The sequence below is a fragment of the Capsicum annuum genome, chromosome 3 (assembly GCF_002878395.1).
Source record: "Capsicum annuum cultivar UCD-10X-F1 chromosome 3, UCD10Xv1.1, whole genome shotgun sequence".
Lineage (NCBI taxonomy): Eukaryota > Viridiplantae > Streptophyta > Magnoliopsida > Solanales > Solanaceae > Capsicum > Capsicum annuum.
The window spans coordinates 78832726-78848647 of NC_061113.1; the positions used below are offsets into that span (position 1 = coordinate 78832726).

Consider the following 15922-nt stretch of genomic DNA (forward strand, 5'->3'; position numbering starts at 1 on the left):
AAAAAGAAGATGAACAACACAATAAGATTTCAACAATAGAACGATTACAAGGTGACACAACAAGAACACTACCAACAGTTACAACAAAATAAAGATAGAAAGATAGACAAATGGAGGTATAATCTTAAGAACCCAAGAACATATGACACTCTTGGACCCTTAACACTACACACTACAATCACCTATCTCTTACAATTGACACAAGAGAGGCATCCACCACCCAAGCACCAATGTATCGAGCAATGCAACACACAAGTGATTCCACACTTGTATATGGCCCTAGTTACAGTTTTAGGACTCTCTCTCTAAGAGAAGTGTTCTCTCAATATCATTAAGCAACTAAAGAAATAAACCCTACAACGTTCAATTTATATTACATTACAATAATAGACAAAATGACAAAAGGGCCTTTTAGTGACTAGTCTACAAAAATACTCAAAAAGTGTCATGATCATGATCATACTTGTATCAAAAAGACATACTACAATCATGAAGCCAAGACGAATTTGGATATCCTTATGAAAATGATGTATTTTTTATACACTACAAACAAGGAATGTACCAAAAACAAGCCAAAACAATCCACAAACACACTACGAACCCGAGAGCTTGAAGATAACAACTCCTAAACATGAAAACAATAACAATAACGAGATTGTGAAGGAGTAACAACACGAAAACAGTAGCTACACGAGATGAACAACAAGATAATAATAACAATAACCAACGGTTTCAACAACACAAGAAACAACAACAAAAGATTACACTAAACAAAAGGATAGATAGATAGACTACATGAAGGCATAATCTTAAGAACCCAAGAGCTTATTCCACTCTTGGACCCTTAACACTACACACAACAATTCATCTACTAGATCGGATTCCACCTCTCAAGCGTCGACGTTTCCAAGCAAATACAATCACTAGTGAATCCACACTAGTTTCTTGTCCTAGTTTCGGTTTGCCTCAAAGGAGAGAGGACTTGGTATTCTTTGTGTCATATGACTAACAACATTATCCAAAAACTAACTAGAGAAGCCCTAACATGTTCCTTATATAGCTATTACAAATGGAAGACTAAAATGTCTATAATACCCCTCAAGGGTGAGGCGCCTATCAAGTGTAATAAGTGGACTGTTTTTTGGTGTGTTTTGGCCATCTTTTACACTCCAATTGCACACACCAAGTCTCGGGTCCAAACGCACTCTCATAAGTCCATATCCGTGATTATTCTCGTATCAATTCTGGAGGAAAAGAACCATGACTAGTGAGTCAAAGGGAATATTCTGCAAGCACAATTAAAAAGTTGTTGCATCAAGGGTCTAAATGAATATTATTCAACCAGCTCCATTAGAACTAATTAAGGACAGTGTTATGTTGCAGGAGTTCTACAGTATGTCTAGCAGTATATCATTTTACACAGCAAAATATATCTACTATATAACTCCTTCAGCAACTGAAACAGTCATGTTTTCAAAGAAGCGGATAAACGTGGATAGATATATGTGGATTGGCTGCAATAAGAGAAAGAGTATCTAACTTGATAGCGGCTTTCAGAAAGGACGAACAGCCTTCTACTCGTGTTTTGGCTGCCGCAATGGCTTCAGATAGTTTTTGCAATTCATCATCATCTGCAAGCTCCAAATGTTGTGGCACAGAAAGCCGAGGAAACTTCTTGTAGATTTTCTTGACATGATCTAGGGAAAATGCATTAAAACCCAAGTCAACATTTAATCCCTTATTAAAATAGCAACAACAAGTACTACCACGCTAGTCCCAAATAAGTTTGGAACGCCCATATGAAATCCTCAATTTAAAGAAAATAAAAGGAAAACAAAAAAAACAATAACAAAAGCAGAGACGCACCAGCTTAAGTTAGCTTCCATTTAGCAACACGGTCAAGTTGTGATTTAATTAGCTACTTAAGGTGTACAGGAACTTGTATCTCTTGCTTGCCATTCCAGGAAACAGTACTTTTCTTTCATTTCTACTATGTAAAAGGTATCACATTTTATCAACAGAATATATTTAATTAGTTTTCTGCTTGATGTCTCGTTCTATAAATTCCACTTCTGAAAGTTTAAAATTTTAGTTTATTATGCATCACTTACTTGGAAATTTTAGAAAGATGAATTATCCACTTACGTAATTCTTTGGGATTTTTTCTAATAAAGCAAAGTGTTAATTTAAAAGTACCCAGAGGATTAAAATTTGTACAATGTATTGACTATTGTGTACAAAAAAATTGTTTTGAAGAACAGTATATTCACAAGACTCTCACCATCCAAATAATGGTGAGAGTAAGCACTTACATTCCATAGGGCAAAAAACAGAAAAACATAAGCACTAGTCTATGAAGCTTTACAATTTCCCAATATAATCAACAAAAAGTTCATCATTCCCCATCATTTCCTATTTACCCCCAAAATATAAAAGACTAAGTCAATTCATTCTGATTTTCTGAATGTTGTTGCTTTTGTCTTCGATGCATCTTGCATTCCTTTCCCTCCATAATGTCTACCAGATGCTTGCAGGAATCAATTCCCACCGGTCCTCTGTTTCTCTTCTTCCAATCTCTTTCCAGCAGTCTAACAACCTTTAGTGGTCTTAGGAATTACCCAGCTCACACCAAGTAAAGACAAGAACATGTTCCACAGATTTGCAGCTATTTTACAGTGCAAAAACAGATGACTATGTACTTCAGCTTCCCAGCCACACATAAAACACCTTGAGCAAATCTGTCTACCTTTTTTTTGTAGTACTTCATGAGTCAAACAAGCTTTTCTGCATGCTAACCACACAAACCAAGACTTTGACTTTCCAGATCAACTTCCAAGGCCAGTTCATAATAGTAATTCTCCTCCAGTAGCAAGACATAATTGTGAAAACACCCTTACTATGAAGCTTCCACACTGGTTTGTCAGGTGTGTTAGTAGTTCCAGGGAAATCATTTATCACCAGAAATAGGCTTGCAGTTCTGTCAACCTCCATATCATTAAGGGCTCTTCTAAAGTCGAGGGTCCAACCCTGTAAGCACCATACCTGAGCTATAGTAGCCATCCTCTGTTAACGGAAAAGGAACAGATCAGGGAAAAGGGTTTTCAAGTTCCCTTCTCCTATCCAATGTTCACCCAAAAATAAATCTTCAAACCATTGCCCACCTTGAGTTGAATATTTCCTTGAAATTGAGGCCACAATCTTCTAATAGTCTTCCAAACACGATACCCAAAAGTTCCAAGAACTTCTTGAGTGTTCCACTGACTTTGAAGTCCATATTTCTCTTCCATGACTTTTTTCAATAAGGGCATATCCTCAGTACAAAACCTCCATAGCCACTTTTGTAAAAGGCAAGAATTTTGGGACTGAGGTTCTTAATTACCAGCTCCCCCTGTTTCTTGCCTAGTGTTACTGCATCCCACTTCAGTAGATTATAACCTGTTTGCTCTTTGTTCCCATTCCACAAACAAAATGACTACTAAATCTAGACACACAAACACCAATCTCAGCCAAGACAACAACACAACACAATTTTCTCGGCCAAGAACAAGATGGACAGATTTCTCTTTTTTTTTCAGGAATTTTCAAATTTCAACAATTTTTTTTTTCTTTTTGTGGATTTTTCACTAACCAAACCCAAGATTGGCTTTGTGGGAACAAAAACCAGCCTTGCTTTGATAACAAATGATACAAGACTAAGTGTGTATCAAGAGATTCAAGCCAACATAAGAGCAATAAGATGAACAACAAGGTGCTAGTGAATCGAAATAGGCCACTCACGGCTTCACTAGACTTTAGATTTAGTTTTGAGCAAGAAAAGAGATGAACACAAGAACAACAATGCTAGTGAATGAAAGAGCCCCACCCGGCTTCACTAGACTTCAAGGACCAACATAAATACAATGTTAACAAAAGAGATGGATAGATAGTTTGACATACAATATTCAAGAATCTAAGAACCCTAACCACATGCAAGGACCCTAAGATTAATGAATGCTAACACCAAACTCTTACGTTGACGAAAGATGGACTTTACCTCCGTAATCACCAACGTATCAAGCCAACGATGCAACACAAGTGATATCCACACTTGGGCAGCCCTAGTTACGAATTGGTGGCTTTTCCAAGCCCTACAACTAAGGGGTGTTACACTCCTCACACTAGAGAGAGAGTTTGTCATCCATCAATAAACAACTAAGTCCTAAAAATCCTATCTTGTTCTATTTATATAACATTACAAAAGAAGACAAATGACTACACTACCCTTAATGAGAGGGGTGGCCATGGAGTGCATTTTGGGCAAAGTGAAGTGACCAAAATGCCCTCAATGAAGATGGCCCAAAACCGTGAGCTATTAAGTCTCCAAAACCGTGAATCCTCGTATCTTCAATACTCCAAGCAATCTTCCACTCGCGGCCTTGATGAATGGTATGCTCAATGGTAGGCTCAAAATGGGTGTTCCTTGCATATTCTTGTTCCCTCGGGGTGACCAAGTCTTGAGCCTTTAAGTGATAGTCTCCAATCATGTTTTCAAAAATTAGGGTGGCCATTTGACTTGTATCATATAGTACTTAGCAGCTAGCTTAGGAAAGGTTCTCACAGCCAAGTCTATAGGGTTGAAGTTTCAAGTAGACCCAGTCACCAATCTCAAACAATCTCTTAGACCTCTGTTTATCAGCAATGTCTTTCATCCTTTGTGGAGCCCCGTGCATATGGAACCTCAACAACTTTATAATAGCTTCTCTAGTAGCCAAGGATCTGTCAACCATCTCACTGGAAGCCTCACCAGCCAAGTAGGGTAGATGAATGGGAGATTTTTAATCATATAAAGCTTCACAAGGTGTGCATTTAATAGTAGTGTGATAGGTGGTATTATACCACCATTCAGCCAATGGCAAGTAAGAGCACCAATCCTTAGGATTGTCAGAGCAAAACACCTTAAGTATGTCTCCATGGTTCAATTCAACACCTGTTTGACCATCAGTTTAAGGATGGGTATGCAGTAGATCTCTGCAACCGAACCCCTTGTAAACTGAATAATTCTTCCCAAAAACCACTAAGGGGTCGTTTGGTAGAGTTTATAAGAATAATGCAAAATATAGTATATTTGTAATGCTTGCATTAGTAATGCTGGTATTAGTTATGCTTGTATTAGTTATGCATGTATTATTTCTTATACATTGTTTGGTTTGATGTATAAAAAATAATATATCTTACATCATTTCCATAAAAGTGTTTGTTTACAAAAATACCCTTCTTTGACTTTGTACATTTTTTTTTGCAACAAAGTTCTTTTACCATCTCAAACATAATTAGTATTGTTGAACTACTATATAGAGATTTAGGATTAATAGCAAGACCTTCATAATATTACGCTGACGAATTAACATAGTCGAAACAAAAATAAAATACAAGATGTAAAATTAAGGAATAGTCTCAAGAAAAAAAATTTAATCTTCTTAAAGACCTTCGAAGTAAAGAAAAAAAATATTGCGGTTATTTAAATCAACTATTCATTGGTGTAAATTAAAATGGTGGAAAAAAATTGTGAAATGTTTTGAGAAGATTCACTATTGAAAATTAACATGGCGGGAACAGAAATTGTGAAATATTTTGAGAGGAGAATTGAGGGGTATTAAGGTCATTTAATAAGTTAATGCATGTGTTAAAAGTCTTTGTATTACTAATACATAGGAAATGAAGTGTATTATCAATACACACTTCAATACACAATAGAGTGTATAACTAATACTAGTAGTAAACATTAATTAATGCATGTATTATATTTTCTAACACACTCTACCAAACAACCCCTAAGGAAGATAGGATCTCTATCACTTGTTAGTGTGTTGGGCATACCATGCAGTTTGAAGATATTGTCAAGGAAACATTGAGCAACTGACTGAGCTGTGTATGGGTGTGCTAAAGGCAAAAAATGACCATACTTGCTCAGTCTATCTACTACCACTAAAATCACCTCCTTCCCTTTGGATTTTGGCAACCCTTCAACAAAATCCAAATAGATATCTGTCCAAACACCATCAGGAACAGGTAAGGGTTGCAGCAGACCTGGACTTGCAGCCACATCATATTTGTGCCTCTGGCAAATATCACATCTATTAACAAAGTTCCTGGTGTCATGCATCAAGTCTTTCCAATAGAACAAAGATTGGAGCCTTTTACTGATGGCATCCATGACAGAGTGCCCCCCCTTGAGTAGAGTCATGCCATAGGGAGACAATATCCTTCTTGAGTTGCTCATCATTACCAACCACTAACCTTCCCTTCCACCTCAACTGATTGTTAAGAAAAGTAAAAGATTTATAAGGTGAAAGCTGAATTCTAGTAATGATATCCTATAAGTGTTGATCAATGATCCAAGAATGTCTAACTCTAACCAATAGAACACCATGAGGACCTAACACAGAGATTGCTAACAACTCAGCATCACGTTTCCTGGATAAAGCATTAGCAACTTTATTTTCCACCCTTCTTATACTCAATATTAAAATCAAATGCCATTAGTTTGGATATGCAAGCCACTTGAAAGTCGGTGTGAATAGACTAATTCAGTAAGTATTTGAGTGCTTTCTGATCAGTTTTGACAATAAACCTTCTACCTAACAAATGGTGAGACCATTTAGCGACAGCAAATAGCAAAGCCAATAGCTCTCTATCATAAACAGTCATAGCCTGATGTTTAGGTGCTAGAGATTTGCTAATGTAAGAAAGTGGATGCCCTTCTTGCATCAACACAGCTCCAATACCCTTACCACTAACATCTGTTTCTACCACAAAAGTTAAAGCATAATCAAGCATAGCTAAAACGGGAGCAGAGACCAAGGCATTTTTAAGCTCCTCAAATGCTCGGGTAGCATCATCAGTCCATAAAAACCCTTCCTTCTTGAAAAGGTCATGCAGTGGTCTGTAAATAGCACCAAAACCTTTTATAAATCTTTTGTAATATCCTGCCAAACCAATTTAACCCCTCCGTTGTTTAAGAGTCCTGGGAATAGGCCATAGTTGAACAGCCTGTATCTTCTTCTTAGGATCTGTTGCTACTTGCTACTCCTTGTGCACTAATCACATGGCCTAAGAATTCAATAGTAGGAACTCCAAAAGAACACTTGGACATTTTGGCATACAACTGGTGGTGAACCATAAGCTCAAAAACCTCCTTAACATCAGTAATATGAGATGACATAGACTTCTTAAAAATTAAGATATCATCAAAGAAAACCAGCACAGATTGTAATATAGTGTCTAAAAATAGGATTTCAATGTAATTATGTAAGCACACAATTCAATAATATTTTTCTCCATTATTCTTCTCACAGGACACTAACATCATTTTGTTCCTATCCAGCAGATACTCCAAGAGAGAGAAAAGGGAGCTGGTCGTGATATTCTTTCTCTCTATTCTATTGATCTCCAGATCACTAAAGTTTCATCCATATGGTTGGAAGTACCCAAGAGACATTAAACAAAGAATATCCAAACTCGGAAGCTCAAGTACAAATTCAAAATGAAGAAGTAAATTATCTGTGCCGTCTCTATTCCTTTTAGACAGGCAATAACAATTGATTGACCAGCACACATGACCATCACATCCATATTTCCTTGCAATAGTTGTCCTCCAAAAAGGCTAAAGCTACTTCAGCATTTGAAAATCTCCACATCATTTTCATTTTTCACAAATGAGTTTTGACTGAAAATAGATAACTCTAAGACTCACCATTACCGCACCAAGGGTGTGGCCTAGTGATTCAATGAAGTTGGGTTGAGCACTATGAGGTCACACCTTCAATTCCCAACAAAGACAAACACTAGGTGATTTCTTCATATTTGTTCTAGCCTTGGTGGACAGAGTTAACTACCTGTTGATAGTGGGAGGTGGCAGGTATCCGTGGAATTAGTCGAGGTGCACGTAAGCTGGCCCAAACACCATGACTATCTAAATAAAAGACTCCCAATTACCCACAATTGTGGAAGACAACCATATTCTTCCATCCAATTGTAATATTCTTTTTTCTCCTAAACTATCCATAAAGAATCCCTTGTAAACTTCTCTACCTCAAAGCAACTGGAGATGAACCGGAAACAAACATGTAATATGTAGTAGTGGCGGATAAGGTAGATTTGATAAGGATTAGAAGTATCTCTTTTTGATAAGTTTCCCATTTTCACCCATCCAACTTATTTTCAGATCCTTATCGTACAGATTTTCATATTTCTACATCTTTAATCTTATATGTAAGATAAAGCTCAGATGATTTTGTAGGTCAAGGAGCCATTTTCAATCATAAATCTGCACCAGGTACTGGATAATTGTATAGAGTGGTGGTTAGGACGACTGTTGTATGGGATAGAGTGTTGCCAGTCAAAACTCCCTTATTCAGAAGATGCATGTTGCATAGATGAGGATGCTGAGGTGAATGAGTTAGCATACTAAGTGTGATAGGATTAGGAGTGAAGTTATTCGAGATAAGGTAGGAGTGACCTTTGTGGTTGACAAGATGAGGGAAGCGGGATTAAGAAGGTTTGGATATCTGAAGAGGCAAGGTGTAGACGCACTAGTGAGGAGGTGCGAGAGGTTGGATATAATGGGTACAACGAGAGGTAAGGGTAGGCCAAAGAAGTATCGGCAAGAGATGATTAGAAAGGACATGGTGCAACTTCAGGTTCCTGAGGATATGACCTTCGATAGGAGGGTAAGGAGGATACGTATTAGAGTAGAAGGCTAGTCGGGTACGAGTGTTGACTTGCTTTTCGTGGGTTTAGGCTTGTTGGTGTTTTGTCATTGTTCTAGTCACAGTATTATTGTTTCTGCTTGTGATATTTATCATAGTTTGTTGTTTATTGTGTTTCGACTATCACACTATTTTGTTGTTGTCCCTTGAAGACTTTGCATTGTTCCCTTCTTGGTGGATATATTTTCTTCACTGCTTTCTTTTTCTTTGTGCCTGGGTTTGCTACAGTTTTGTTGAGGGTCTATCGGAAACAGACTCTCTATCCTCTCTATCTCCCTGAAGTCGTGGTAAGGTTTGCGTACACTCTATCCTCCCCAGATCTCACTTGTCGGATACCCTGTTGTTGTTGTTGTACTGGACAATTTACACCACTCTAGATAGAATCAGTTACCAATTTCCTCATATTAGTTCACAGAGTGATTCACACCAATCTAGCCAAAAGAGATACTGGTTCTCTCTCTTGTGGCAAAAAAAGAAGTGCATTATCCAAAAACAGAAGGTTTTAAATGGATATATTTTCTCCCATCCAACCAACCACTCACCTTGAACCATTTAAATGTCTTCATGTAATCCCTTATTCTAGTAGCCTTCTAAAAGCTTCCATTACAAAAGGAAATGGCAGGGAGAAAGGGGGTCTCTATTCTTACGCCTCTATGATGATCAATAAAGAGAAAATAATGCCTTTGATCATGAAGGAGAATCTCATGGTGGATACTCGACGTAGGATCCATTGTCTTCATTTCACCCCAAACCAATTCTTGTCAACAGATATATTAGGTAACTACATGTTCATAGGCTTCTTTATGTCTAACTAGCATACAATTCGAAAACTTCACCACTAGTCAATCCGAAATCCAATGCGTCATTCGTAATGAGAATTACATCTAGAATCTATCTACCTCCATCAGAATTGCTCTTTGAGGTGTAAAATAGTTTGTCTGAGACCCATGAGACCCATCACTGTATCATGGATAATATTTTTGTTATAAATTATTTTACAATTAGATAAAGTTAATTCTTGATGTAAAAGGGGAAAATGAACATGCAAGATGTGCATACAAAATAATTGAGTTTTATGTAGAATTATGATACTGTACAAAGAGCATCTTGTCATCAGTACTAACTGGTCTATTAAATTTACTCCATGATATAGAGGAAAAAAAACAAAAAAACAAAACTCTACTAATCTGTATAAGGGAGTTCTCTACCCTTTCAATGCTCTTCTATTCCTTCCATATCATATTATCCACATAAATAATAAATGAGAAACTTCATGACCTCTTCTTTGACTCTTCCTCTTCCTTGTGAGTTTCCACCTTAGCAGCAGCCAGCAGATCATAAAAAGTTCTTGGCATGACCAATTCGACTCCAAAGATATTTCTACTCCATGGACCATTAAGCCCTTATGTCATCGAGCAATGAAGCAATAGATGGTTTATGCAGAAAATTAGGAGAACTAATGCAGTTACTTGTTAGAATGTTCTAGATTAATTTTGGTGTCTCATCTGTTAGAACATTCTACATTAAATTTTACGAAGTATGTTTTTAGGTTGCAACTACTACTACTACTAGTATAACTCAATCTCAAGCTAGTCGGGACAATTATATGAATCCTCACTATCATTTTGCTCAATTTGGACCCATTTTGTTCCAGTATTCAATAGCTCAGATTCTCCAATAATAGAAACTTTCTACCTTTTAATACTGACATAACAAAAACTCCTTAGCAAACATACGTTTAACATGACGAAACCTTAATCAGAACTAGTTGGTATTGCCTATATGGATTTTTTTGCTTACATTATGTTCTATTTCTTTTTCCATTCCATTGCATCATGAAAACATTCGGAAGAACATTGTACAATACAAGCATAATGCATTATACAGAAAAACTAACCGGATTAGGAAAGACTAACCAAGAGTGCCTTCGTCATATGGAACTTTTGACTTCGCAAGTGTTTCAGCAAAGAGCAAAGAAAGCTCAGCCCCACAGGTGATCTGGAAAATGGAAAAATTAACAAATGAGTTGAATAATTAAAAGAAGAATGCTAGTGAATGAAGTTGAAGAAAAGAAAAACATAACATAAACCTGGGCCTTGTCTAATTGCAAACAAGCACCAGACTGAAGAACATTCAAGGCGTCAGAGTACCTCTCGGCAGACGCATATCTGAAAACAAGTATAGATATTATAACGAGCACAAAGCCGCATTCAGGATGTGTTCGGTATAGAGGGAATACATTTTTCCGAAAATACTTTCCTATATCCCCATGTTCAGTTGATCAAAACAAGTTGCTAAAGATAAGGAAAATGACTCCTCTAGTGAAAGCAGGAAAAAAAAAAAGTTCTATAAGTGGCATTACACAATCACCCTAGTGAAAGCATGAAAACAAGATCCAACAAGTGTCATTCCCCATTGATTGTGGCCTCTCTAACCCAACACACCTCACCTTCACCCCTAACCTTACCCCTACCACACCTCTCCAAGTATTTATCTAGACTATATACAAATACTTTCTTTTTTTATAAGCCATAATACATAAACATGCCCTTTAACTTGTCCTCAAATCATATCTATGACCTCCAACTTCGAGGGTGCACAAGTAGACACTTAAACTTGTACAAAGTTGAACAAGTAAACTCACATGTCCTATGTAGCATAATACACGTGCGACACCATGTAGGACAAAAATTAGCCACGTAGGATGCCACATAGGATATATGTGTCTACTTATTCAATTTTATACAAGTTTAAGTCTGCTTGTGCACACCCAAAATTGAAGGTTATAGATGTGATCTGAGTCAAAGTTAAAGAGCATATTTATGTATTGTGCCTTTTCATAGTCGTGTGTCTAGGCCAGCTTACATGCACTTCGATTAATTCCACGAGACACGTATCAGCTCCCACCAACAACATACTTAACACTAGAAAATAAGTACTTCTTTCATTTAAAAAAGAATGATCTACTTAGATTTGACACAAAATTTAAGAAAATAAATAAAACTTTTAAATCTTGGTTATTCTTTTAAAAACGGACTAAAAAAACAAGTAGGTCATTTTTTGAAACGGAGGGAGTAAGTATTTCACTTATTTTCCTGAAAATATTTTTCATGGAAAACATATTTGTTCGTACTTAACACACCCTCGATTCAATTGAATAGAATAACGGATACCTGGCACTAGTGGACTTATACATCTGTTGAGCTCCATAGTAATTTCCCTCTTTGACAACCTTCTCCAACTTATCGATATTCTGAAATTACCCACTTATGTAAATCTAAAATCAGAGTAATAGACTTCAAAATGATCAAAATTCTAAAGTTTTACCTCCTGAGCTGGGGGCTGTATAACTCGCCTGACTCTCTCCCTGAACATAGTAATAAGAACAAGTTATTTTTTCCTAAAAGTGGTTGATCAAGTACACTTATTTGTCACCCCCCCCCCCCCCCAACAAAAAGGAGCAAAAATGGGGGCTTCCTCATGTCCCGCACTATTCAATGGAGTCGTGCATTCAACGCGATAATCACTCGTCTCACTTGTTATGCTTTCCAATTACTCACAAGGTCTTTAGGGATGTTTGTAGATTATATAAAACTAATGCCTAAAAAGTGTATTAATAATATTTGTATTATTAATATAAATATTAATAATGTTGGTATTAGTTATATAAATATAGAACGTTTGGTTTGATAGATTAAAGATATTATATATTTTTATAATTTTTATAAAAATAATTGTTTATCAAAATACCTTTTTCTATCCACTCTTTTATATACTCAGTGATCTTTCTCTGATTTTTTCTGAAAAAATAAAAAAGAGAAAACAAAGAAAGCTTTTTCATTTTCATCCCAAATTGGAATCTGTGAATGTGATATGGTGCAAAGAAAAAGGGAGAATTTTACTTCAAGTGACATATCCACGCTATAATACTTTATCTCTACTTCATCCTCCTATTTATTGAACGTCATAATCGAATTCACGACTTTATTAATAGCTTGTACTTGAACAAAATGATTGATAATCTGAAAGAACCCAAGGGTTATGGAAGCATTGTGAACTTGTTCAATGATTTTTGAACGTGTTGCAGAAAAGTCCACGACGGGGATTAAGTGCTTGTATCCAGATCGGGTTTTGAGTTTTGGGTCGGGTTCTGATTGGTGGATTAAGAAAGTAGGTATGGTAGTAAGGCCTTTGTTGACGAGATCTTTGACCCCGGTTTTGGATTCATCGAATTGTTTGTTTCATTGCATTAATGTTGTTTTTGGAAAACGAGAAGAGGGATGAAATATTTGAGGGGCAATAATATCATTTTGCAAGTTAATACATTGAAAATTATGTGTATTACTAATGCACACCTCAATACATAATAGAGTGTATAACTAATGCAAGCATTAATTATACATAGGTTAAAAAATGTATCAAACAAGGTGCTAGTAATACACATTAATTAAAACATGCATTATTCTATTCAATACACTCTACCAAATGGCGCCTTTGTTGGGACGTAGTTACGTGTGATTAGTTATGGTGGAATAAGTTATGATGCGATAAATTATATTGAGATTAGTTATGTTGGAATTATTTTTTATTGAGTGTTTAATTTGTTGTATTCAAAGTAATACGCATGGTATAATTTTTAAGTATAAATTAATTGATTACTAAAATACTCTTCATCTTATTTAACTTTTTTTTCATATATATTATTTTCAAGCTTTAAATATTTATTTTTAAAAATAACACTTTCATCTTATTTAGCTTAATATTTTTTTGTGTGTATATTTTCATGATTATATCGTGTGTATTTTAAAAATAAAACTTTTCATTTTATTTAGCTTTAATTTTTTTGCATGTGTCTTCTCATGATTATGTCGTGTGTGTTTGCAAAAAAATCTTACTACATCTTATGTAGTTTGAAATAAAAACTTCCAACTTAAGTTTGTTAAAATAAAAGAAGATTTGTTGTTTATATCACTTTATTTAAACACATATCACTCATATAATATACAATATTAAAATTCATTTTAATTGTTATATACAATATCAATTTTTAAGTGATTAAAAAATTATTTAATTTAAAATATGTAATTGAACAATGGAGTCGATTGTGAAACGATAATGTGTATTAAAACCAGGCAATGCCTTTATAGTTGCTAAAATATTTTACAGATTAACATTGAATAGAAATTATTATTATAAAATCTACTTATTTTAATTAATCTTTTCATTGTGTAGTAAAAACTTTTTGTATTATCAATTCACAAAAATAACACTTGGAAGGAAAAAGTTGATGTTGAATTCCGTTTTTCTATGCTTACAAAATTATAGTACCTACATTTTGTCGGATATATAACAACGTTTGAACGATAATTTAATTTATGTACAACTTATTAGTAGTGTAAAAGATACATGAGCTTTTGCATGTAGGCATACCAAGTTGATTTTGTGGTAGTTTGTATGGAAAGGTTCAGTCAATTAGTCCTCAACATCCCTGAATTTCCTCCTAATAAAGGTATACCAAGTACTCTTTTTCTTTATTTGCTTAATAAAAGTGATTTGAAAAATCATCAAATACAGTAGTAGTAAGTGGTTGGCATTTTTCAGCACCTTGTCTTGCTATATCGAAAACAAAGAAATTGGTCATGAGAAATAACGGTAGCACTTTAGATCCCTCAAATATCAATAGATTTTAGTTTTGACCCTTATTACATATGAATATAACATATTTTGATTTTTAATTTGTTAATTGTGCTTTTTGATCCTTTATATAAGAAAATAACGTATAAGTTTATAAAATTCACAAGCAATGAGATGAAAAAAAAAGAGTAGAGTTTAATTAATAAGAGGTTAATTTTTCTTAGTCATATATTTTTGTCGTTCCAAAATAAGATATTTTAGTCTTTTTAATTTGTCATAAATATCGCGTTTTAGATAATTAAGTATATATCAATAATATTTTTTCAATTTCAAAAGCAATAATTAGAGATTGAAGAACTAAGAGGAGATGAAAGAAATTGGAGAAATGTGTTTGTAATGGATTTGGGGATAATCTTGTCATTTTATAGTTTTATCCCAAGTATAAATTATGATGGAAATTTATCCCACCAAATGTGGGGATAACTTATCCCGGTACTATTTATTAGTCCCGGAATAAGTTATCCCAAATATTAACAACCAAATGATGCATTAAAATTTCTATCCCGGGACTATTATTTTATTTCGAGATTATTTACTCTAGTACCTCACACCAAATGACCCCACAATGTATTTATCAGGTCATGAAAAGCATGGACAAAATTTCAAATTTTTTCATTAATTTATTATCCCTCGATTCATTTTTAAATGTTCTTTATCCGAACAATATAAATTTTGATCAATATTTTAAAATTTACTTTTTAATTAAATTTTAAAAATTATAATTTACAATACTTTTTATATAATTTTTAAAAATTTTAATTTTAAAAAATTATTTAATTTAATCTAATTTAGTTTTGAAACTTAATCTTGACTCACAAAAAATGAAAAGAGCATATAAAAAGAGCTGGAGAAAGTATATACCGATTATATTTATTTAATAATTAAAGAAAAACAGTAATAGAAAATAACAACAAAAAAGGTTCTAGCTCGACCCACTAATTGGATCGACCGAAAAAATCATAAAAGGGGCGTTACAGAAAATAGCTTAGGTTTTAGCAAACTGAGAGTACTGAAAAATATGGCTACGTCAAGTACAAGCCATGAATGATGATGGAAATATATTAATCGCTCATTATATTTATATTCGCCATCGTTTCTTCTTTTTTTTTTTTTTCTTTTTCTCTTATTTTATTTTTTTTACTTTTTGTTTTTTTTCTATTTTTATTTTTTTTCGATTCTATTTTTTCGTTTTTTCTCTCTCTTATATCTCTAACTTCTATTTCTTTTTGGTTCTTTTTTTCCTTTTTGTTATAAACTAATAAAAAATAAAGAAGAAGAATAGAGAAAATAGAGAGAGTGATTCTTATTTCTCTTCTTGAGGGACCAGAGATCATAAGATTGTAAATACAATGAACAAAACCCCTCTATTTATAGGGAAAATTTACTCTTAGTCTGAGTAAAAGATAGATGCTTCAAATCCTAATAGATATCAAAGTAGATCTTGATAGACATTTACTATAATGTAAATACATTTATAACAC

At 34.4% G+C, this 15922-nt stretch overlaps 1 protein-coding gene across 3 annotated transcripts in view; it reads right to left on the reverse strand.

Moving 5' to 3' along the window:
• The window catches only part of LOC107863755 (protein GET4), a 49994-nt gene extending 37319 nt beyond the window's left edge, over positions 1-12675 (reverse strand). For 2 of the 3 annotated variants that reach the window (XR_007052946.1, XM_047408091.1), the window contains exons 1-5: positions 12075-12336; positions 11921-12000; positions 10837-10915; positions 10664-10745; positions 1541-1697 (exon numbers count right to left, since the gene is read on the reverse strand). Coding sequence is in view for 2 of the 3 variants with exons in the window: in XM_047408091.1 (XP_047264047.1) it covers positions 1541-1697; positions 10664-10745; positions 10837-10915; positions 11921-12000; positions 12075-12122 (446 nt within the window). In the remaining variant the exon portion in view is untranslated. Of the gene's footprint in view, positions 1-1540; positions 1698-10663; positions 10746-10836; positions 10916-11920; positions 12001-12074 lie in introns of all 3 variants that reach the window. The other variant, XM_016709879.2, reaches the window with a different exon arrangement.
• Positions 12676-15922: the final 3247 nt, after the last annotated feature.